The sequence below is a fragment of the Sphaerodactylus townsendi genome, linkage group LG07, assembly GCF_021028975.2.
Source record: "Sphaerodactylus townsendi isolate TG3544 linkage group LG07, MPM_Stown_v2.3, whole genome shotgun sequence".
Lineage (NCBI taxonomy): Eukaryota > Metazoa > Chordata > Lepidosauria > Squamata > Sphaerodactylidae > Sphaerodactylus > Sphaerodactylus townsendi.
Genome location: NC_059431.1, coordinates 85,677,822 through 85,702,451, shown reverse-complemented (window position 1 = coordinate 85,702,451; position 24,630 = coordinate 85,677,822). Strand labels below are relative to the sequence as shown.

Sequence of the window (24,630 nt, the reverse complement as noted above, 5' to 3'; positions counted from 1 at the left end):
TTCTCGTAGGCACAATTGATATTTACAAACCATACCGTGTTCATATCACTACCCACCCCTAACCATTCCTGTCTACTCAACAGTTAAGGGAGTATCAGTTCTGGAACAGGTTCCAAACACAGCCCACAAGCATACAACAGCAGCTCAACAAAATCATCTTCGGTTGATATACCAACTATGGCTGTTCCTCAAAGAGCATGAACTGGCTGCAGTGATCCATGCTCTGATTACTATACCTTAGATTACTGTAAAATGATTTGCATAACCCTTTTCGAGACTGAGTGCCCAAATTGCAACCCAAAACCCACTTATTTATTGCAAAGTGCCAACATGGCAATTTAACCTGAATACTGAGGTTTTAGTCCTGTGCGCACCCGCCGCTCTGCCCTGCGCTGCTCCAGTGCCTCCACCCCACCCCTCTGCCTCCACCCCACCCGCTTGAGCAGGGGCCAGCCTGCTCTAGTCCCCAGCAAGTCTAGCGCGCACTGTCTGTGCCTCTGTATCATCTCCGCCTCCTCTGCCTCTGCCCCCACTCGGGCAGCACCAGGCCTGCCAACCGAGTCCTCTCTGCTCTCCGCAGGGCGTCGTGCCTAACAGCCCAAGCCAGCCTAGATGTGTGTGTGTGTGGGGGGGATTTTCTGCCCCACCGCATGATGAACCCTGTGCGTGCATGCCCACAGAGAGGGCTCTCTGCCATAGGTTCGCCATCACTGCTTTAACACATAACAACAGCTTCTGAACATAGGGCTGATTAAATAAAATTTGAGCAGAGGAACCTCTTCTTTGGTTTTTTAAATTGTATTCTGTGGGAATCTAGCAAAGTCCTCACGTGACGGGAAAGCTCTTCCACACACGTTAAATGCGTGTGTATGATTTCCTCTGATCTCCCTGCTAGATAAAGATCACCAACTTCCATCCCAAGCCATTTGATGGCTTTTAGGATTGATGGTGGAGGAGGGGGTCACAAGAATATGCTGGGGGAGAGAAGAGATGAAAAAGCCTCACTGCATGAGCGGAATGCCACTGGAAGTTCTCTAGATGCTACCACCAATTTCAACATGGAAATTAGGCTGATCTTTTTTTTAAAGGCGAAACAATTGGAAAATAAGTTCACAATGTATTTTCTTGCTGAACTGGCAGGACCAACAATTCACCACTAGAAATTAATCACCCATCATTGCTAATAAGAAAAAAAATTGACATGTAGGTTAAACTATTCTTTATTAGGAAACAGTCATGTCTAAGGATTCCTGGGAAGCAGATTTTACCACCCAGACGGATTCATATGGCACATTTATTTTAAAACCGAAATCCCCTTCCAGACTGAGGAGTATTGTAAGAATGTCAATGGGGCAGGAAACCTAGCCACAGCAATTTTGGAGACTGAAGAATTTTAATTTTAAGCATTAAAAAGCCATTTTAAATTGAAATACAGGATGTAAGTTAATAAAACCTAGAATAAGCAGAAGTCTGCCAATTTTAGAACAGAAATGGTAATGAATTACTCAGGAATAACCAAACTCAAAGAGGTAATGAGAGAACAAATCTGTTTTCTCAATGACCTCCTCCCCTTCCTTTTAACCTTCCTGCCTTTCCACAATGTGCCACATACCCTCTTATCTAAATATCTTATAGTGATAGTAACACGGAACAGCACACTGGTCTCCCAGGGAATTTGCCAGTTTCAAAAACACTTTACGTACTAAAGCTGATTTCCACAACAATGTAGTTTACTGGTTGCAAATGATAAAGCACAGTAGGAATGGAAGAAATCAGCATTGGAAGAAACTTCAAGGAAACTCCCAAGCAAAGAACAACTACTATCCCATCTGTCTCCAGGAGGAGGTAATACAGACAAAATATCTAGTTTTGTTCCAGGCATTTGTGTCATCTTTGAATGTGAAAGACTTTACATTTTGCATCCCAGTAGTGGAAACTGTGACTTTTTTGCTACATAGTATGAGAGATCTGACAATTAAAAGTATGAAATGTTCACAAAACATCCTTCATATTAAATACACTAAATCAAAAAATTCACTCCTGGAATTATCAAGTTGAAAACAGCTTCAGTGGAACATTTTAAGAAATCTATAGATTAGAGTGTAGCAGTTACTAACTGACTTCTTGTTAAGGTGTTAATGTGTCGATTATAATTTAATTCAGCCCTGTGGAATTACAGCTAATATTCTTTGCTATACCTACTGGAGATTTTCTCAACAATTGCTTACAAGACTTGGAAACAGAGAATAATCCAAACTTACAGCAATGAGTAAACACATTTATGTATTCCAGAAACTACAGCCAATATTTACCAATAAAATTAAGTTTCTACACCTTTTTCAGGTGTACCAAATTGAGAATTCAGGTGTACCAAATTTGAGAATTCATCTGCCATTTCCTGGAACATCTTTGTTCTAGAATGCTCCACTTGTGTCCTAGTAGTGCCTTGGGGACAGAACTAGGCAGGCTCCAGGACCAAGTGGAGCATTCTGGACCAAAGATGGGTCAGGAAATGGTAGATAAATGTTCCAATCTGTTTCATCTTTATCCTGAAAAAGATATAGAACAGTTGAAGAGAGACCTTTACCCAAAAAGGATAAACTGCCCAAAGATGTGTTTCTGGACGCATACTTGCTTCTATAATTGAAAGTCAGGTTTTAAGTAGTTTGACTTTAAAATAACTAAGCTTTCCATACAGGGACAGACTTGTGTAGTCGTTCCATGTTGCTGTTGATTCCCAGTAGCTTCCCTGCCCTTCCCCTAACAGCACTCAACCAGTCCATCAAGCGATAATCAGCAAATGAATAACAATGCTCTAGCCCTTTTGTTATGGAAACACAAGAGGAAAGGCATTTTTCTGCAGGAAAAGGAACTAGACATTTTCTAAAAATGAAAGCTGGGAATCCACAGAAAATGACACACCGATTGTGATAATGTTGTATCAACAACACAATATCGGCATTCTAATTTTAAAAGTCATACAGTGGTGGGACAAATGGCTGCTCTGCAGGGGGGACTGGGGAAATCCAAGCTTTCCCGTCCATGCAGCATTCACCCAGACTTTTGTTGAAATCTTTAACAAAATTTTGCAGCAAGGCTTATTTGGCCAATACAATAGAAAATGCAAGACAATTCCAGGAGATACATGAATGCAATGGTGTGGGGAAGCATGAAAAAAAATTCCCCAACAGCATCAAACTCAGGGCAAATAACCTATGTGAGTATGGCTTAAAAATGATTTTACTAAAGCTCTTCACTATGTTGTAACATTGGCCTTCAAATTTACAGCAAGCAATATTGGTCTCAATGAAGTCCAAAGTTCTAGCCTCTACTTAGCAATGTACTGACACTAGGGCCCTTTCCGCATGGGCCAAAAGCTGCGGCGGCGGGCCAGTAAAACAGCATTTTGGCAGGGACTGCTCGCACAGGCGCCGCTGCCAAATTGCTGCAGCGGCGCCCGGCTCCCACCAAAACAATGTTTTTGAATCTCGCCCAGGGAGTGAGATATTTTGGAAACGCCAGCTTCCATTCGATGCCATGCGAATGGCACCGTGTGGAAGCTGGCGTTTCTCTCCCAGCCCTCCCAAACGCTCCTTACCTCCGGTCGCCTTCTGTCGCGTTGTGCAGGGCAGGAGACACGCCCCCTGGCCTCATTCTCCAGCGTCGTCGTTCTGGCAAGGGGGGGCGTGTCCCCTGGCCTCCACAATGCGAAAGAAGGCGACCGGAGGTAAGGAGCGTTTGGGAGCGGCGCAGCCTGTGCGAAGGCTGCGCCGCCGCTTCCAGCAGGACTGTCCATGCGAACGGTCCCGCGGAGGTGCGCCAGCATAAACTATGCCGACGCACCTCCCTCAGTGCCCGTGCGGAAAGGGCCTAGGATACGCTTCCATCTAGAGACAGACGCTGGAAAAAATTGCAAGTATAAAACCTCAGAACAAGGTGACACACACAGCATTATATTTTAAGCAGACCAATAAGTAGATATCAGAAAAACAAATCAAAGGTCACATCTAAAAATTAGAAAACTACTTTACAAAGCATAGGTTCATCTTGTTTTCATGTACGAAAAAGAAGGAAAAATCAAAATTAATACCAGTCTTTTAGGCTTTCAGCCTTCAGGAAATTCCTGAACTAAAAAGAACATTAGTATATAATAAATTTACTTAAGGGCAAAATACACAAAGAGATGAAAAGAAACAAGAGAGGGAATAATAAATATACTAGAGAATAAGTCTAACTTTAGTATAGCAAACTGGTAGCAATGAAAATCTGGAGAGACTATAAACTGTATTATCAGTTTAGAGTTTGGCCTAAAAAATGACACAGGCAAAGACTGTCTTTTGTAGATATATAAAATAAATGTACACTAGGAGTTCTGCATAATGACAGGTTCATTCCAGTCATAGGCCAGCATTACAATTCCCTTGCTAGTTTGGATTGGAGGGAGGCTGTCGGGTGTGGTGCTCCCTATCAAGCATAGAAATAAGCAAGCACGGGACAGTTAGTACAACCAATTTTAATGTCCAATTTCAATTTATAAATCCAGTGGAGTTCTGCAACTTAAAAAAAATCCCACAAATGTAGTCACATTTTGCACATGTGCCATGTGCATACAGACCTCAGTGGGGGAAAGATGTACAGGGCTGATGCAGATTAGAACAGATTAAGGGAGCCACAAGCACAAAAAGCCTCTACAAATCATTTTATCCGGGAGTAGGGGGACAGAGTGGATTGCGCTGAGTGAGCTAGTTCAGGGTACTTATAAAATCCCACGAAGGTTTCCTCTGCCCAAGATGCCTTATGGCAGCTACAGAAGAGGCTGTAAACAGTAAGGTGTTCTCAGGCATCACAAGAGGCCACACGGGAGAACACATTCAGCGGAACATTTCTTTTACAGTTGTTTGGTACTTGCCTTAATGATCTCCTCTCTGTGGATCTTGCTCTGGGCCTCATTTAAGCATAGCACACAGAATTTAAAGACACTGAAAAGAAAGGCAACTCTGTTCTATTTTTCCCTCCTCTCCAAAATTTCACAGCTTGGGACCTTTGGGCCAACTCTGCCCTCTCAGTTTCAGTATCAGTTATGTTTTCTATCTCTTCCTCCCAAGGTACCAAAGCTCTCAATAAAATGCTCAACTTACAGCAAATAAAAATGGCATGGTTTCCTATGGAAAAAAAGATAACCGAGGAGTGTTTTAACTGACAACAGATGAAATGATTTCCACTGTAGGATGGCATTTATTGCAAAATATTAACTGTCCCAAGCACAGCATTTTAAATTATGAAGTGGGGGGTTTGCGAGAACTACCCGCCCGGCTGCTGCAAGTGCTGTGCTTCATGTTGCCCCTCACCCACGTTAAAACCTTTGTCCCTCCTCCTCTGTCACTGCAGGTTCCTTTCTGAACCCCCCAATTCTCTCCCTCCCTCCCAGCCAAGCCTCTTTCTCTAGGCATTGATCACCTTGAGCACTCCCTATTGGAAAGACAATCAGGAATTTGCCTGACTTTTCAGGCACGGAGCCACAGTAAAGAGAAATAAGGAAAGGGAAGAGACAAATGACCAGGAGTAACCATCTCTCCTTCTCTCTCAGTGCCTTTTGCCTCTTTACCAACTGGCACTTTTCTTGCCCACCAAGTTCAGCAGACAGGCACATATGCGCTCAAAGGTCTCAGGCAGTTAGATAGGCTGGAGTTTGCTTGGCAGGCTCAACCAGGATGAGCAGAAGAGAGGCAGGAGGGGTATGAAATGGAGCAAAGGAAATGTGAGTCGCTTGCTCATCCACATTCAGGTTTTGTCCCCTAAGCTCCTTCCTTATGGCCTGCAAAGATCCAGGGACTTGTCTGGGATTGGTCCTACTTGGAGAGACAAAGCCCAGAGAAGGGGTGTTCAGTAGCCTTGCTGCCCATTTGCCAGTTTGCTTGGACTGGGGCAAATGAGGATGCCTTCCTGTCTCTTCTAGAATGAGGCTAAAGAGCAGCCTGAGCAGTGTGGCTGGCCAGAGGCTGGCTGATGGCCAGCCTGGGCATGGTTTGAGAGAGCCTGGGCCACCCCGACCCTCCTCTTGCAGCTGCCTGGCCTTAAAAACATATTTTACTGTTTTAAACTGTAAAGTGTATTACCTTCTAATTGTTAGGTAGATGGATGGATATTGCTGAAAACAGTAGGCTGAATCAAAACAGAAAAGAAATTCTTATGTTTACACTACAATTGATAGGTGCAGCATTAGGCTATTGGAACAACCTGGCTATTGCCACTTCCAAAGACAAAATGACTACAGGTGCTTCCTCCATTCACACAAGTGTGGTGATGTGAACAACAAGGAATTTATTACAGAGTTGCAGAAATGTTGCAGAAATGAAATTTGGGATGGCCTGAACATAAAGCAGAACAAGAAGCAAGCTAGCCAACAGACTGATTTTCTTACAGTATGACACAAAACATTGTTTCCAGAGAAGACAAAGCAGAATATATTGTACTAGATCAACTCTATTGGAAAATACACAAAGCCAATTAAAAAGGCCAATTTCATCATGTGAGGTTCATAAAATAATGCATGAAAAGTTCCTGTAGTAATTGTGTGGGTGAACCCAAACAGTCACTGAGACCATAAACAAACTAAATACAAAAATGACTAGGGACAGTCCAGAGTAATTAACTTACTTGGCCAATTTTGACACATTCACTCTCTTTCCTTTTGCCTGGGACAAGGTGGACTAAAAAGGAAAAAAATGGGCACAGTCTCAGAAAAATGTATGACTTCCCCAGGGAAGGACCAAACCTAGGGATGTGATAAAAGTATAAGCAGTATATGGTAGGAAGGACTCAACTGGTGTGTGGACTGATAACAAAATAGCTTCCAGTTTATCTAGCCCTAAATCTCCTCAATTAGTACAACAGGAGGAGTTCACTATAGTACTGGACTGCTGAAGTTCAAGGTAAGGGCAAACAAATTATTAATCTATCCAAGGAGTTTCGCTGTCTTGTACTGTTACACTGAGGATAGAGGCTCTTTCAGCTGTTGACCCTCCCCCCCTCCACTTCCTAATGATAACATTTCCATGCCACTGAACCAAAGCTTGACCACCTTAAGTTATTTGCCAGGTCCTTAAACTGTTATCAATGCCCAATATACTGAACATTTACTTCAGACAACTTAAATGAGGAAATGCAAGCACACATTTTTTTTCCACAACCAGACAAGATTACTATCTGCTATTAAGATATTCTATTAAAAAAAATCTTTGTTGGAAAAAAGTTTTGTGAGGCACAATGCACAATTCTATTTCACCAACAGCATCTGGTCCAATTAAAAAGTTGCCACCTTAGATCTTATTTGTACAACCATTTACATGTTAGAAAAAAGTATCTTTGCCCTGTTTACACACAGCAACGAGCACCAGTGAGAACAGCTGTACTTGTTAGCAAGCTTCCAAAGGTTTAACTCTGAAATGCTAAGTTGTGACAATGGCTTTTCAAACCATGGTTTGAGTTATAAACATTGTTTTGCACAATATAGTTTCTTGCATGGTGACTGTGGCAGCAATGAGGGCCTTTGCCATTCTCCTTTAACTATTTTACTGTGTGGGTTGACCCAGGAACTCAGAGCAACACAGGGATTAGAAGTTTTTTTTAAGTTTTATTTTAAAAGAAAAGAAAACTTGGTAGTGAACAAATCAAGTCAGTTAAAAACACAGTAAAGAAAACAGCTCAGTTAGCTGAACACAAACAAAAAAATAAAGCTAAGTTAACCCATACTTAATAATGCCCTAATACAGACGAATAGCTACTCTTTTCAGCATAAAGAACCAAGGAGATGCATGAATAAAACTACCACATCTTCCTGGATCTTCTTTATGTTGAATGCTCTGCCGGGTGCCAGCAGCTGCTGTCCGCCTCCCCCTTCTGATTCTCTGTTCGTGACAGAGAAATGTATTTGCGTGCCGCTTGTGTCGAAGTCATTATTGCCTGCACTGATAAACACTGATCTTTGTAATATGATCATTTATATTGCCCCAATCGGATATTAGCAAGACTTTCCTTTTTGTAAAGTTTGCCTGCCATTTTTGGAGGGCACACTTTACAAAAAAGGAAGTCTTGCTAATAGCTGTCAGGAGCAATATAAATGATCATTTTACAAAGACTGATGTTTACCATTGAAAGCAATAATGGCTTTGACACAAGTGGCACTTAAATATGATTCTCTGATGTGAACAGAGGATCAGGGCTATGTGCAGGAGCAGAAACAAGTTGCTGAACCTCCACCTAAGGATGCAAGGACTGCACTTAGTTCTTTATGTTGAACGGAGTATAGTAGTAACTGGAAACAGGTAAATGGAGCATATACAAAGTTTGGACAAACAGGGATTTGTGGAGCAAGCATAAAAAATAAGGAGGTACTGATACACTCATAAGCATTAACTAAATAGAGATCCTACACAGACCCTGGAGACCTAAATGACCCAATCAGCAATGGACACATGGCAAAACCTTCTAGTATGTGAGCAAATATTCTGCTCCTAAAAGGTAGCCTCCCACCATTGGAATTATCTCAGCTGAATTCAAGTTTTAATTAAAAGAAGAGGACCCTGTAACCTTGAGTTAGATACGCAACACTTGGACTGCCATGGCAATGCCGGGTGAAGGAATTCACTACACTTAGAAACAAGATTCTTTCCCCACAGTGGCTGAACTAAGCACTCATGTTTTTTTATTTGCTAACTGTTAATAGCTAGGTGCACACATACAATAAAACCAAGAATTATTTCAAAACTCTGACTAGTTTATGGAACCAGGTTTCAGCTTGCAGGCAATCATTCAGATCCTGGACAAAGGCTTGTTTTCATCACATGCTCTCATCCCTGTATACAGCCAGGAAGCATGCAAAGTCCAACAAGCCAGGACTGTCAGGATAACTTCAAAAGCATATCATGCAAAACCAACAGTTAAGGCTTTGGCCTGTGAAGCAGAATGATAAGCTGAAGAACTGCAAAGTTCTGCTCACAATTTGAGTTTGATCCTGACAGAAGTTGGTTTCAGAAGCAGAATTCACCAGGTTAGGGAGATTCTGTGCTCAAATAACCACTTTCCAATTAATCCAGGACAGTCAGCTAACGAGTGATGGGCAGTGCAGTAAGCAGTAATCCTCAGGACCAATTTTCAAGCTGAATCTTTGATGTTCTTTCAATCATGCTTTGTCCAACTCTGCCATATTTGTATTATGTTGTTAGTTAGCTTCACTTCAGTTTCCTATCTGCAGCAGGACCAGACACCATATGTAATGCCACACTTAAAATGAGTTTTTTTTCTTCTTTGAACCCCAAAGTAACAAATTACACAATCTAAAGACTAATGCTGCAAACTGCTAATAAATAGTGCTGGGACTTTAATCTTCCATCTTATCAGCAATTTATTTCCATAAGCCCAGCAATCAGTTCTGTAGACCAGAAACAATACGTGCCACCTATTTAAGCACTAGGAGAGCATGAAAGCAAAAGGAAATTCTCCAAGGACTTTATAAGATTTGAAATTCATGCACTTCCAAAAATCTACACCTCTCTAACACAGCAAACATTTAGAAGAACTCAGGAATTTAGGTTAGCTTTTAATTTCCTCAATTTCTTTTCTCTTTGAATTTTAATTTAGTATATCACTTGGGATACAACAATGGCCTATTTCCTCAATACAGAAGATGTGTGGAATTAGCAGACTAGCCTGTTCCTTATACAGTTTTATATTCTGAAGCGTTTACACAGCATTTTCCTAAATACTACAGTTGCATATTCATTGCTGTATTTTCCTTTAACTGCTGTCACTTAAATTGTCATGCAGAACAGGGTAAATCAGGGTCAGTTTATGTAAGCAAGATCACTCTGAAGAACTTCATCAGTCTTTATTTCAATGCATTATGCAAAAAACTTGACATTAAGAGAGCCTTAACTGACAGGAAATGAAATCAATCAGCAAATCACTAAGCCATAATAAACTCACTCTAGTTGTAGATAACCCTTCCTTTTCCAGCCCTTCACCTAAGCAACCCATCAAATGATATCCTTTATCCCCTGAAAAGCTGACAATTGCATTACAAAAGTTTAGTATGAATATGGTGTAATGTTTCATAGCTGTTGACCTTCAAAGCTATCTACAAGGATAAAAAACCCCAAGAAAGTCATTGTGAAGGGTAGCCATTGGAAGAACAAGCTGTTTATAGTGATGGAAACTGTATGATGGGGCATTTTTAAAACTAGGTTTCAGAAAGTATAGTTCACAAATAAATCTAAATCATTCCTGAATTCAGTGGCAAAACTGAGCCAGCTCTGCCAGAACAGACTTCTTGAATTAAGGTTTGGGGAAATGACACTTTTGGGTTTAAAGTCTTAAAGAACAAATCACTCATTTGCTTTTAATGTGGTTTAAGTCTTCAGTCTTAAATCATCTCCCTCAATTTAAAAAGTCAAAAGAAAAACACCCCAAAGCTAATGTTTTCATTGAGGTAACTTCTGATGAGTTTTGTTTTGCTGTCCCAAGTGAACTGTTTTACACAAAGTGTTCCCCATGTAAAAATGTGGTAAAGTTGACAAACATAATCTTTCACACCCCTGCAAACACTAGAAATAAACATTTAAAGATTAATGACAGATAATTTTCAGCACAGTAGCAATCCTATGGTTCAAATTTACTAATGTTTTGGTCACAACATTTGATGGGACATACGACATAACTCACATTAAATGTTCATACTTTTCACATTAAGTATGAAAACTAAAATTAAGTATGAAAACTAAAATTCCTGAGCAGGATTTGTCAGCATATTTACAGGGTTTTTGAACAGTCATCTGACCATAATGTCATGATACTATGCATAGCAATGTAAAATATCACACTGGGAAATTTTTGTTCCTTTGACTGTGGGAAAGAAAACAGCCTTTTATGTTGATAAAGCTAAAATGCACATTTCTCTGAAAGTCACAAATAAATTCACAACACTTTTTTTGAGAGTAAGGCTTTCTCCAAGCAAATGGAAGAGACAAGTACTGAAAAGTAATCCTATTTAGTTTATTATACAGTGCCCTTGACCAAGAGTCCCCAGTGTGGTGCCCGTGGGTGCCACAGTACCTGCCAACACCTTTCCTGGTGCCCGTTGAGTGTTATTAGAATGGGGGTGGGGCCTGGGGGATTTTGCCTAGCACAGATTCTGACTGGAAGGTTTGCTTCAGCAGCAGCTATGCCTTACCAAATTAACAAGAATTATCTTCTACTCGCTCTGTGCACTCGAAATGTGGGCTTTGAACTCTGTATGCAATAAATTATTTTTAAATAACATGTTTATTTTTAAAGAAAGCCCACTTAACAGAGCATCAGCCTGAAACGTTGAAGAGTTACTTTTATAGTTATGCATGACATCATTCCTGGACAGCTTGTGGCTAGCTTAATTCCTTGTGGAAGCCATTTTGGTACTTGCATCGCATCACCATGTGTCAAAATTCAAAATGTGTCCACAGTCTCAAAAAGATTGTGGATCCCAGCTCTACATGGTTCTTCATTTTATTGTCATAACAATCCCATTAGGTAGGACAAGAGAGAATAACTGGCACTTCCAAATCCAGCATACTAACTCTCTTGTATAATCTTCTTATCAGTTTTCTGCTGGTAGAAACAAATTACTTCCTGCGTTTCCCCCTTCTCCTAAATCAGCTCCTTTGACCCCCAAAAATGCTATGGTGAGAACGGTGGGACTCACATGGAAAATATCATGCAAGACAGGAGACAACAGTGAAGAGAACTGAGAGTAACTGCACCTTCTCCTTGTGCCAACCAAGAATAGTTAGGAACCAGTCCACAGAAATTGCTCTTATGAACCCACTTGCACCATCTAAAACCCACAGAGTTTAGGGTTTTCCAACTGACATAAAAGACTTGTCTTCTGGTGGTATAAAAAGAATCACAGATAAATTGAGGTATTCATATGAAAAGAAAAAAAACTGCATGTGAAACTGTGTGCAAGAGGTAACGGTGGGGAAGCAGAGATAAAGTAGCAGTTGACCAGGAAGAGATAAACTAAGAATATTAAAATGGGATTTTGGAAAGAAGGAAGGGAGACAGGGGATGGACTGGGGTAGAGCAAAAAGCCATCAGATAAGAGGTTCTGGTGTGGTTTCCGGGCTGTGTGGCCATGGTCTGGTGGATCTTGTTCCTAATGTTTCGCCTGCATCTGTAGCTGGCATCTTCAGAGATAAGATGCCAGCCACAGATGCAGGCAAAATGTTAAGAACAAGATCCACCAGACCACGGCCAGACAGCCCAGAAAACACACCAGAACCAGTTGAATCCGGCCATGAAAGCCTTCGACCATCAGATAAGGCTTAGAAAAAAAGGAAGTATAAAGGATTAGGGTTTAAAGGGTTAGGGTTAGGTTTGAAAGAACTGGGGTTTCTCTGTATTGATGGCTTAAACCCACTGAGGGCGCATGGTCAAAACGCACCTTGTGCAACCTGGGCTATACAACCCAAGAACTCTTGACAAAACCTTCTCTACAGAGAACTCTGAATTTCAATAAACAGGGATAGATTTGTAAGACCAACTAAACACAGAGCTATCTGAGGCATTTCTCTGAATTACAGATCACCTGTGACATTTAAATAAAATATACTGAGTGCCATTCTAAGATATCAAGTAGGTGATGCCTACAAGAGGCTGTCCCTGTCTCTCTTCCACCAACACTGGAGCTAACTGCATTTCAGGGAAGCATAGTTATTTAGTTTGAGGAAAATTACTAAACAATCCCCTTCTAAGTACCATTTTCCAACTCTACAAAATGGCTGCTCTAGACTGCTAATGGAGTGGAAACTGTTTTAAGAAAGAGCATGGATATCTATTGTGGCCCTGACTTGATTTATTAATCTGTTAGAAGTTTTGTTGTATTTATTTCAGCCTATGAAATGGGGAATTTAAGAAATCCATCAGGAATGTGGGCCCTACCACTGTCCTTACTAAGTGACTAATAATTTGCATGCAAATCCGAAAAACAAAGATTTTATATTGTCTTCATGTAGTTAGTTAAGCTTTGGGTCTTTGCTGATTTCTTTGCTCATGCGATCTTCCCAAGGAGGACTACTGAGGAATTTCCCTCTTCAGAAAAAAAGGGCTCACAAGTTTCATTTCAGCTGAAACAGATACCAACATGCTAGAATACAACAGAAAACTCCAAATAGCTATTTGAACAAAGCAAAACAAAAACACCACCCCATTATTTTAAACTTGTTCCTTTCTCTTCCATGAACATAGATTGTGCATGCCCTGTTTCTCGAATGAACAGTAGTTCACAAAATGTGGGTTTTTTTGGAGGAATTTTTTAAAAAATATTTAAATCCCTCTTTCCTGCTAAAAGCATCTATATAAAAACCAGCTTAAATAAGAATACAATAATCAAACACTAGTATATCAAATTAAACGTTTATAAAAATTAAATGTTTAGAAAAAAATCATAAGCAAAACAGCAACTTAAAAGTTTTTTGTATTTCTCAATTCCTCAGCCAAACAATTCTGCCTGTGCTAATCACCTGGAGAAGAGAACCATGGGCACATTACATATCACCAGGTAGGGAGCAGCACGTTGGGGTATGAACATTGGGAAGGCTCTGTCCATCACCCTTTATTTAACTTGCAATAGGAGAGGCACTCAAACTGGGTTTACACAGGAGAGAGACTAAAGCGGTAGAATGGAAGGCATCTCTTTGGACTGCTGGTGGATTCCATCTTTGGACGTTCCTCCCCATGAAAACTCTAAGCTAACAGAAAATCAACATAGCAGGTAGAAAACTTCCATGCCTTTCACAGGGTTGACAGCCTCCACCTGGAGCCTGGAGGTCTCTATGGATTACAACCCATCTCCAGACGATGGATAAATAGCCGCTTTGGAGACTGAACTCAATGGCCTCACATCCCAGCTGAGTTTACTCGCCAAAATCTGCTCTCCCCAAAATCTCCAGCTATTTCCCATTACAGCGTTGACAAACCTAGAACCGAAGTTTTGTTTTAACAACTTGGCTATTACACTCATTTAGTATGATTCATAATGCAAAAGTAATACACGAATCATGAATACTCTGGTTTCTGTACAAACTTCTCACAATACAAATTTGTCAAGAAAAATCACATTTACAAGGATCCAGATGAACCAATCAGCTGTCTTCCAATATTGTTTCAAAGTGCTGATAATGAAAACCTGTGTGTTTTATACGCATATGCAGAACCACAGTTTGAATGAGAAATAATTAGGAGTTCTGCTGCCTTTTAGTTTTCAAAAAGCATTCTAAACAATACTTTTTCTAAGATGCAATATTTGCTTTAACATTCTGAACAGACAAGAAACAACACAATTATCTCAGTATTTGTAGATAGATATTTTCCCTTGGGTCCTGAATGCTTATTTTCACAGAGCTACCAGTGCTGTTGAAAGAAGCAAAAAAATATAGCTGGATCCTAAACATTAAGCTACATTTATCTTTGCCCAACTGATTAGACGAGCAGGCTTTTGCTGCTGTATATAATACAATATGATAAGCCATGACTACATCATACATGGATGCATAATTTACATAAAATAAATGGAGGACATAAGCCCTTTATAAATTTATAATGATTATACTCTATCACTCAGAAACGATGTCAACACTCTACTATACTACTATGTAACTAATAATACCGCTCTTACATTTGTATAGTAGTTTGCAAACAAAAGAATGTCAGAATATTTCAGCAGCTGTAAATTTAAGATAATTTGTATGTAGCCTATCAGCACCTGTATGCATACAACTCCCAACTCCTGAGGTAAGGAGAATGAAGCGCTAGAATGATCCATTATCTCTACTTTCATCCACTTTCCCCCAGACCGCAATTCCTTTAAAACATATATCGAGAAACCCAGCATCTTCTGTTTCTGAAGTAGATCACTGAGAGCCGAGCACACACACAAAATCACAACCAAATTCAGGAAATGAGGTGGATCCTGCTGCATCCAGATAAAGCTGTGCAGGATTTGCAGCTCTTGGTGTTTATTCTGCAATTCAGAAGATTACAACAGACAATAGTAAACATTCAAGTACAGAACAGAATGCTTCTCAAAATGCAGCACACCACAGTTTATGTTATTGGCTACATTACCTTATAGCAGCGGGAACCTTTAAAAAATGGTTCATTATCCTACAAGTCTCATTTCTGCATTCTAGTTTTAATCCAGAAAACATACCAGGATTATTTACAAAAACTGGCTGCCCTGCTAAAATGACAGATTTAAGGATTTGATAGTCAACAGAAAAATAATTTCATATGACCAAGTTATCCAAAAATACCAGCGAGTAACAGAATTTCTATTTCCAATACCCAGATTACATACACCTCTTTCTACAAAACAGAATTTTGTGAGAACCATCTGAACTTTAAAAGTGGTAAAAAAAATTGAAAAGGATTACTTATTTTTTGGTTTATGGTGTTTTAATACAATTTGCTCACTTAGGGAATAACCAATTTAAGCAATAATGGGAAGGAACTGGAAGTAATCTGGAAGTAATCAGATAGTAGGGATCAGAGATCACAGCTTGGATCCTAAATAGTGCAAGTGAAGTCTTGCTGGAGGAAGACAATTTCCCCACCTTCCTGCTTTCATTGCAGCCTTTGTGCCCCTTAAGATACAGCGTGGGGAGCAAATTGAGAGTCTATAGCAAGAAGGGAGAATTGGGAAAAAAATGCCTTCCCCTCATACAATTGGAGAAGTTGTCCTGCCATATCTGCGTGTGTCAAGGTCTATGAATTTTCAAACACTGGATCAGTTCCATGAACCGAACATATAAAACATTGGACCAGTGTAGCTGAGAACATGAAATTAAACTGAAACACAGACTTTTAACATGTGTGATGCATTTGTTCTAGAGTTTCAAGATTACAGGATGGGGATATACAATATTATTTATTTAGAAAATTCATATGCTACCTTTGCAAAATACTTGCTTCAGGTGGCTTACAAAACAAAGACACAGCACATTAAACTGAACAATCAAAAACTCAGCCAGGGCATAAAAATAGCTAAAATTAATGAGCAGTTTAAAAAGAATCTCGAAACAGTTTTCAATCTAAAAAGCAGACTATAAAAATGGTAAAATATCAACCCTTTAATTAAAAATGTGAAGAAGAAGAAGAAATATTTGCTCTTGTGTGTAAAGGAGAGTAAGGTAAGTATTAGGCAAACTTTGAGGGGCAAGCCATACCACAGGTAAGATGCCACTACTAGAAACCTCAGGCTGCCGTCCACGTCACCTCTGAAGGTACAGAGAGTAGGACTTGAAAGGAAGATCTTAACTGCTGGGTAGGACTGCATGGGAAGAGGTGGTCCTTCTTATTACATATGACAGTGTACTTAGCAAAAATCAGAATTAATTTTCATTGGGAGTGCTGCCTGATAAACAAAAAAAAAGGAATTAATCTACATATATAAAAATCTAACAGTGTGTTTGTCCCTGATGGTCTCCCTCAGAAGCTGCTGGACGGATCGCCCCCAAATTTTCACAGGACATCCATCCCTGTTGCGGGCAGGTAATCAGACATTCAAATCGCCAAAAGTCCATACCTGAGCCAGGTAAAACGTCTTTTTCCTGGCGTACCAGGCCATGAAGCTGGCTGTGTTTAACTGTCACTCTTAGAATATTCATGCAGCCTGTCTGTCTGTGGCCTGAGGAGCTGGTATGAGGGCTTAGAATGTTCACGCAGATGGCCAGAGATGAGCAGTGAAAACAGTAAATAGGTAATATTGTTAGGTAATACGAGTGGAAGTGAAACACATACACACTTTGCCGTGTGAGACGTCAGGTGGGGTTCCCCCTCCCCCACGCAGGTAACTTTCACTCTCTGTGCCTCACCCACTGCTACCACACAATACACATCCAGCTCATCCTCACACACCTCACTCTGCCCACCCTCACATCCAACCACCACTTACCCACTTCCTCACCCATATTCGCCACAGCTCTCTTTTACTAAAAGCAAGCTGGAGTTTGCCTTTTTCTTCTAAGAAAATCCACGGGGTGGGGGCGAACCAACACTACTGCCTCCGCTTCTTTTGCACGTGGCCCTTTAAGAACCCAGGGAGCTGGCCTTGATCTGAGCGCCTCACCACCCTGCCTCTGCTGCCTGACTGGGATAGCCTCCTTGCCCCAGTTCTGCCTTACCCAAGCCAGGTCTGTGTGTGTCAACCAGCCTCATGGACAGCGGGATTCGCACTCTGGACAGTTCCGTTGTGGAATGGAAAGGGTTACCTTATACTAAAAAAACAAGACAGCACCATATAACAATGTGCATTGAAAAGTGAAAGAGGGATTCCATTTGACCACCCCAAAAGGCTATGCTGAGGATCATTGGACCTGCATGGACATCTGTGTGGGTTGTGGACTGTGATGAGAAGGACAATTGCCACAGCAATGCATGGCCGGGCCTGCTAGTTTATTATAAATGTTTTAAGCACAAGAAAAAAAATGTGTATGCTAGATACTGGCAACAGTACCAGGGGAAAAGGGTAAACGGATGAAGATTCTTGAGGCTTTTATAGGGATGGAAAATTATATCAACCTCCGCAGCAGCTATTTGAAAAGTTATGGGGATGATATACCCTGTATACAATATAAATCACAACATATGTCTCATTCACAATGTTTCTGAATGTAAATATCAGCACACTCATTTTAAAAGTCAGTTGAATTCTACCAACTTTTCCACTCAATGTCTTCTGAGTCCCTCTTTCATTGCAGCCACTGGCTTTTCTCCATATAGACACCACGAACCTTAATGCAGCCTTTTTGATGGTCAAGTGATTCCCTTCTCCTTCGTCAGTGGAAACGATGGGAGGTAGCACTCAAAGAGCCCAAAACACATCAGAAGTGGTGCTTAGGCCTTAGCATCTAACACACTGCATCAAAAGTGCTCTACATCAACAGCACTTGTGACATTCTCAGAAAAAAAAGTACAGCAATTGTCTTTAGTGGTTGCTCACATTTCATCTCCCACAATATCCTCTACATTTCTATCTGACCTAAGCTTTCAGTCCTGATATATCCATAAAGAACATTCTCAAGCAGTCATTCAGCTTTTTAGGTGCACAGCTGGTGACCACTGCTATCATAAAATATTCTGAACAGATGTTATCATAGCTTCTATTAGAACCCCTTCCCCCAACATAGAAGCAATCATTCCCCTATAACAGTGGTGGCGAACCTATGGCACTCCAGATGTTCATGGACTACAATTCCCACCATCTCCTGCCCAATTGGCCATGCTGGCAGGGGCTGATGGGAATTGTAGTCCATGAACATCTGGAGTGCCATAGGTTCACCACCACGACCCTATAATCATACTAGACAGTCAGGCCACTGACTTAATAATAGAATAGAATAGAATAGAATAGAATAACTTTAATGTCATTGTGCACACACATTGTGCCTTGTGTCCACATAACGAAAATACAAAACAGCGAAAATACAAAAATACAAAACATCCCCCGATGAACATCTCTGCAATCTGCACTAGGCATTGGGGGGGCTCCAATCCGCACACCCCCAACTTACAGCCATCCCTACACAACATTCTCTACGCAGCCACCACCACGTCAACACATAGCCACAGATCTAGGATAAAAGCTGTCTCTAAGTCTAGTTGTCCTGGTCTTCATGATCCTGTATCTTCTGCCAGATGGTAATAGTTCAAAAAAAGAAAAAGCAGGGTATACTGAACTTTTTTTTAGCAGCGGGAGTTATAAAGTTCTTCTAAAGAGGGGAGAGGGCATCCAATAATGATCATAGATGCATAATTCTCCTCATTCTGTGGATCCTTCGACATTTGTATTTACTCAAGAGGGCAGCATCACTACATTAACTGCAACAAAAGCATTTTTGTTCCATTTTGGGGGTGGGGTTTTTTGGGGGGGGTATTGATGTGTTGTCTCCCTCTCGGTTTCCATCCCCCCCCCCGGCCCCGATCCTATTTTTCCTTTTTTACAACAGATATTTTTTCCTGTTTTACAACAGATCCTTTCACTTACACTCTGGCAAAACTGGAAGGTTAGCTAGCTGGCTGGCTGGCTGGCTTCAACAGGCTGAAAAACTTGGCACCAATTGCACCAACACTATTTATGGGCCTCTAAGAGCCACCAATCTAGTCAGAAAGAGGAAGTGGTACCAATAACAAGTCATTTGGTGCTGCATTTAATTATGGAGGGACCACAAGTGATCCAGTGCATTATTTTATATTGACTGATACAGATTACAGCCCAGAGACATTTCTACCAGTCTCAGAGATAAACAAGAGAGGGTAGGAAACTTGGTGCATTTCTTTCAGCAATCACATTTTAACATTCAAGTAGTGTCAAAACAGTTGGTCACTATGACATTTATGAGCATCCTCTTCGTCACATGCATATATGACAGTGTTAAAGACGTGACATTCACTTTCTGAATGATTCTCATTGCAGGTCCTTTTTCATATAAAACATTTTGCAGTTGTTATGGGAATAGGCTTTATATGGACTTTACAGCAACATACTGGAGGACTGAGATAGCTACTTGGTCTAACTGCACAACTTTGAAACCCACACATGGTTATGCTCAAGCACATCAGGAGTAACAACAACTGGTACCTACATCATTATGACTAAAAGCTATAGTCCTCAGATGCTTTTGACATGATCAAATAAAGCAAATAGGGATGGATCCAGACTAAATTTTCAATTTCTACCAATTCCCTCTTCCTGCCACAATCTCCTCTCATGTCATTCCTCAAGGTCCCACAGTCGGGGAAACATCATCTTCGGGAGATTAGTAGGCTGTAGTAGTAGGGAGAGGCAGGAAAATCCCATTCCACTAATGGAAAATGTAGTTTGGATTCAATCACTCATCCGTAACATGAAATTTAAAATCATGGTGAAATTATAAATAATACAATAAAGAATGGGACAAACAGCCACATAGTGATAGTGCATCATATTTGTACTAGATGAAGAGATTCCAAGTTATGGGTACTTCAGATACTGATCTGTAATTGAGAAACTGAGAATGAAACCATTCTATCAGTTGACATTTGGGAACGTTACAATATCCCACAATTCAGAGACTAACTGAATTGTTAACTTCTTGCTTTCCACTTCTGATTTATTTTTAAAATACATATGCAGGTGTCTATGTGGGGATCTTGGAAGGAAAACAAAATGCTTGTTGTCTGTTCTGACTGGATTGTAATCATTAAAGAAGGGTCCCTTTTACTTTTAAATGGACAGTGTTTGCTCCTGGAATGAATCTGGAACTTAAGCAATAAATTAAATAAATAATCCAAACCGCAATGAATTGCTTTGCAATTTCTAAACACGCCAATGAAACCTTTCCCCACAGTAGTGCCCCAGCCATCCATCCTCATTAAGCTTGCTCCCAAAAAAATATTTTTGCACTCCTGTTTCCCAACTACAATCAAAATCTTAGTAAAGTAAGAGGACTCATGCCTAAGAACTTTTAAAAGCAAGGAACAATACTTCACTGTACAAAATCTGGTCCTTCCACAGAAAGTTTTTTAAACACATTTGTTGGACCATTCATTTTAAAGGGCAAGATAAATCAAGGGTTTCAGTCAACACAAAATGGTTCTTCTCCAAAGCAGATATCTTGATAACTATATTCATTCTCTGTTTCACTTGTCAGAGTGCTCTGTCATCCATCAGAAGGTGTCAGTCATCAAGCCCCTAAAGAGATCAATGACCCTAAAACCTTTCCCCAGCATTTAATTCATCCCACAGTATGAAACTAAGGATCCCTACGTACTTCATCCTGCATCCACTTTTTGTCACTGACCCAATCCTTATCCAAATGCTTACATATTGATTTTTTTAGAATTGTGCCTCCCTGATATAGCTCTCTGAAAACAAATGTTAAGGAAAAAAAATAGTTTTCTGAGCCAAACTGGAAAAAGAAAGATACATGGACAAATACTGTTTTTATGCACAGTGTGTGCATCTTTCTTCAGTTAACTCAGGATGTCACTATTTCAGTCAAATGCTTTCATTAGAAAGCCAACATTTTTAATTGCTGACCACTACATTATTGAAGCTTGTTGTCCTTCCAATTAACTGTGCTATTTGTGTCTTTAAACAATTTTGGGGGTAAAGAAAGGTTATTTAGGATTCTAACCTGGAATGCTATCACCTCAGGCCCGCCCTTCAGGCCTTCCATTGCGAAGGTCTCCAGGTGCAGCTTAGGTAGCTGCAGGGTGAAGTCATTCCTGGTTGCCGCAGTCCGTGACAGCGAGATCTGATCTCTGACCTAAAAGGAAAAAAAACAGTATCAATGGTAATTCCCCTTCAGACACATTAACTGGGATGAAGTGGGTCCCCTTGAGTCCACTGAGTGGACTTGCATTGATCGCTGGACCTGAAATCCATGAATAAATTTAGGACTAATTGATTTTTCGTTGCAAATAAATCTCTAATTCAGAGTGCTGGGAGAGAATGTTAAGAAGAAAAAGCATCCTTTCCCCTAGACTGAAACAAGATGGGAAGGAAAGTCACTAAAGGCTTCTTTCTTGTCCAAGCAGTGAAACAAAAATTCTACAAATACACAGTAGAAAGGGGCTCAAGAAATGAAAATGTAAAACTTGTTCACAACTGTGCATACACCAATAATTGCCTGTTTTATTAACATAGAATTGTGTGTAATGTACTCTAGTATGGCTATGTATACCAAAAATAGTTCTTAAAACACAACTGTTCATAAATAATATTATTTTGAGGACTCTTTTTAAAAAGTCTTACACAGTTTTTAAATAGTCAGATTTTAAAATTCTAAAATATATTTGAGTATTACAGTATTTTTTTAAAAAGAAACTTAAGTTGATTGAACAGCTTCTTATCCCTTTCCTGAACACTCCAAACTGTCATCTAATTTGACAGTAAGTCTTCTGAAGAAGGTAGCTCTGAAGAGAAAATTGGTATTTCCCCCCCAAACCCAAATAGTTAGGATTTAAAATATTTAAAATATTCAAAGAGGCAGAGTTTAAAGAAACAATAACAAAACACTCAACACTGTTAAATATACAGTTTTTGTAGACAAATATAACCTTATGCAGTTGGTATTGTACTGCCATCTTCTGTTAAGGTGAGAAATCCCTTTATTCATGACATGTTCCAAAATATAGAAAATACAACCATGCTATTATTTTTTTTAGTCAGTTTCCAAGCCCATATGTGTTTTGCATCAAACCAAACTTATTTACTCAATTAAAAGTAACAGCCCTTCACATAATTATAGTATATTGCTTCACATTTTAATTCTATTCCCAAATTTTGTTCCATATGTATTACGTAATATGCATTTTACTAATGTTCTCGCCCCAAAGTGAATAATATGTGTATCCCACAAATGATAGTATCAATGTGCATCTGCCAAATTAAAATTATTTCCTTGCATCAACTGATAATTGTTTGTGATAAATCACTAGGCTAACAATGGAAAAATAAAAACAAGAAAAAGATAACACCACAAATAATTCTGGAAGTTTCTGTGCATCTATAAACACACACACACACACACACACACACACACACACACACACCACTGGATGTTCTGGATGCTTTACATGGATGTGCTAATATTATAAAATTCAATTTTGGCTCTGTTTAAAATTCAGTTTAGGCTCAATTTAAATCCTATATTTCGGTCTTCCTTCTATATACCATCTCACTTTATGAGCAGTTTTAATTTGGGTGGATTAAGGTCCTGAACATTTTGCCTGCAAATCTGTAAATGTTTTAAAAAATCTGGTTCAATATTCCTTCACTGTCTATACACACATACACATAAACTCATTTTACATCTCTAATGTCTATGTATTATTTTACAGAATTACAAAACTATAGATACAGATATTTATAAATTCAGTGCTAGAGTGTATGGGAATAGGAAGCCTTCTATTTCCCAAGCTGACCTAAAGAATTCTTGTCAATACTTGCGGCTGACAAACTTATGCACTATAATGCAATTTTTATAACAAGCATAGGTCCTCCACACATTTCTACACAGACTGTTCTAGGTTCAGGTAAGAGAGTCCAGTGGAACGAACACCGTCTCCAGGGCCTTTCATCAGCATGTGTAATTTTGTTCAGATGTTAACCTTTTCTGATGTAATACAAACATGTTATTTTAACTATATCTACAATAATACATATTTCACTTGATATGTGAAAGTGTATATATGCTAATGTTTTAAGCCAATATGCACACAGATAAAAGAAAACATTAATGTGGATTAAGGTACTAAGAATTTATCAACATCAAACCACCAGAGTTTTGCCTTCTACCCTTCTGAACCATAGTCAATAGATCTAAATATTTTACTGCACCCTGGCCAATTCATTGTTTGATGTTTAAAAACGCACCCAGAATCAAAGAAAATTTATTAAATTTGAGCCCCCAAATGAGATACTATTAGCTTTGAAAGTCAAGTTTAACTGTGATATTGATGATTCTCTTTTTTCTGTGACAAAATTCACCAGGGAAATCCCTGATGTCAAAGTACCAAAGCAGATTGCTAATACTGAAGAGGGAGGGGAGGAAGTGAGCAGAGGGAGAGAAAGGGAAGGCAAGAGTGTAGGAGGAAAACAATGTACATCCTAAGTAACTATAACACTGAACATAGAAGAGACAGCAAAAAGGTACTTTAATCCTGTCTCCATCTCATTCTGTTACCTGCCATGATAGTCTAAAGTTCAGTTTCCGAAACAAAGCCGGTAACATGAAAATAAATATATAGTAGTAGATCTCAGAAAGGAATGTAATCGTTCCCTGCAATACAAGCCACTGGAAACCAAAAGACTCAAGAAAATGGGTAAAAGCCTCTTGATTACGTTACATGCAAATATCTATATTCCTTTCATTCATATAAACAACACTTTGTTTTAGACACTTAAAAAAGGAATTTCTTTCTGATGGCAATCTGGGTGTATGCTGAGGGTCAAAACGAGTACAGAAAAGAAAAAAATTAACAGATAACTTCAACCCCAGGCAAACCTTGCAATTTCATTGTGACACAGTTTTCGATGGAGTGGTGAAGCTGCACCTGACTTACACCACTTCAAATGCTATGCAGAGGTTCAACCTGATTCCTCCATACAATTTTTCTATGCACATGGAAGTCTAGTAGGTCAGGGAGAAGAGATCTTGCCTCACCCTCTCCATGATACTTGTTTTCCAAGTGCTGTATGGAGCAGCATCACTTATGGTATCCTTAGACATTTTTGTCTATACAACATTGCTTTTTCACAGTGTTGATGTTTCAGTGTGGCACTACATTGAAAGCAAGGGGAAAGCATGTTATACCAGCCCCTGAAACCATATGCAAACTAAAGCAGCTTAGGCAAACACTTTGGCCCCTAAGGGCAGAAAAAAATCTGCAGTGTCTACTTATGAAATGATGCCCATGGTCATGTTAATATTTGACTGGAGACTCAGAGCAAGATGAGTCACAGAAGTGCTGCTGATGCCTCTTGGGTTTACCTCAGTCTTTTGGGCAGAGAATTGGCTCTGTTTGGCATGTGTGGCAGAGGATGCCATTCCCTGG

At 39.8% G+C, this 24,630-nt stretch overlaps 1 protein-coding gene across 7 annotated transcripts in view; it reads right to left on the bottom strand.

The window, feature by feature from the left end:
- CCDC171 (coiled-coil domain containing 171) overlaps positions 1-24,630 on the bottom strand; it is a 181,493-nt gene that overhangs the window by 35,743 nt on the left and 121,120 nt on the right. For all 7 annotated transcript variants that reach the window (XM_048502903.1, XM_048502902.1, XM_048502899.1 and 4 more), the window contains one exon: positions 21,207-21,338. In XM_048502903.1, the coding sequence (XP_048358860.1) occupies positions 21,207-21,338 (132 nt within the window). The remainder of the gene's footprint in view (positions 1-21,206; positions 21,339-24,630) is intronic.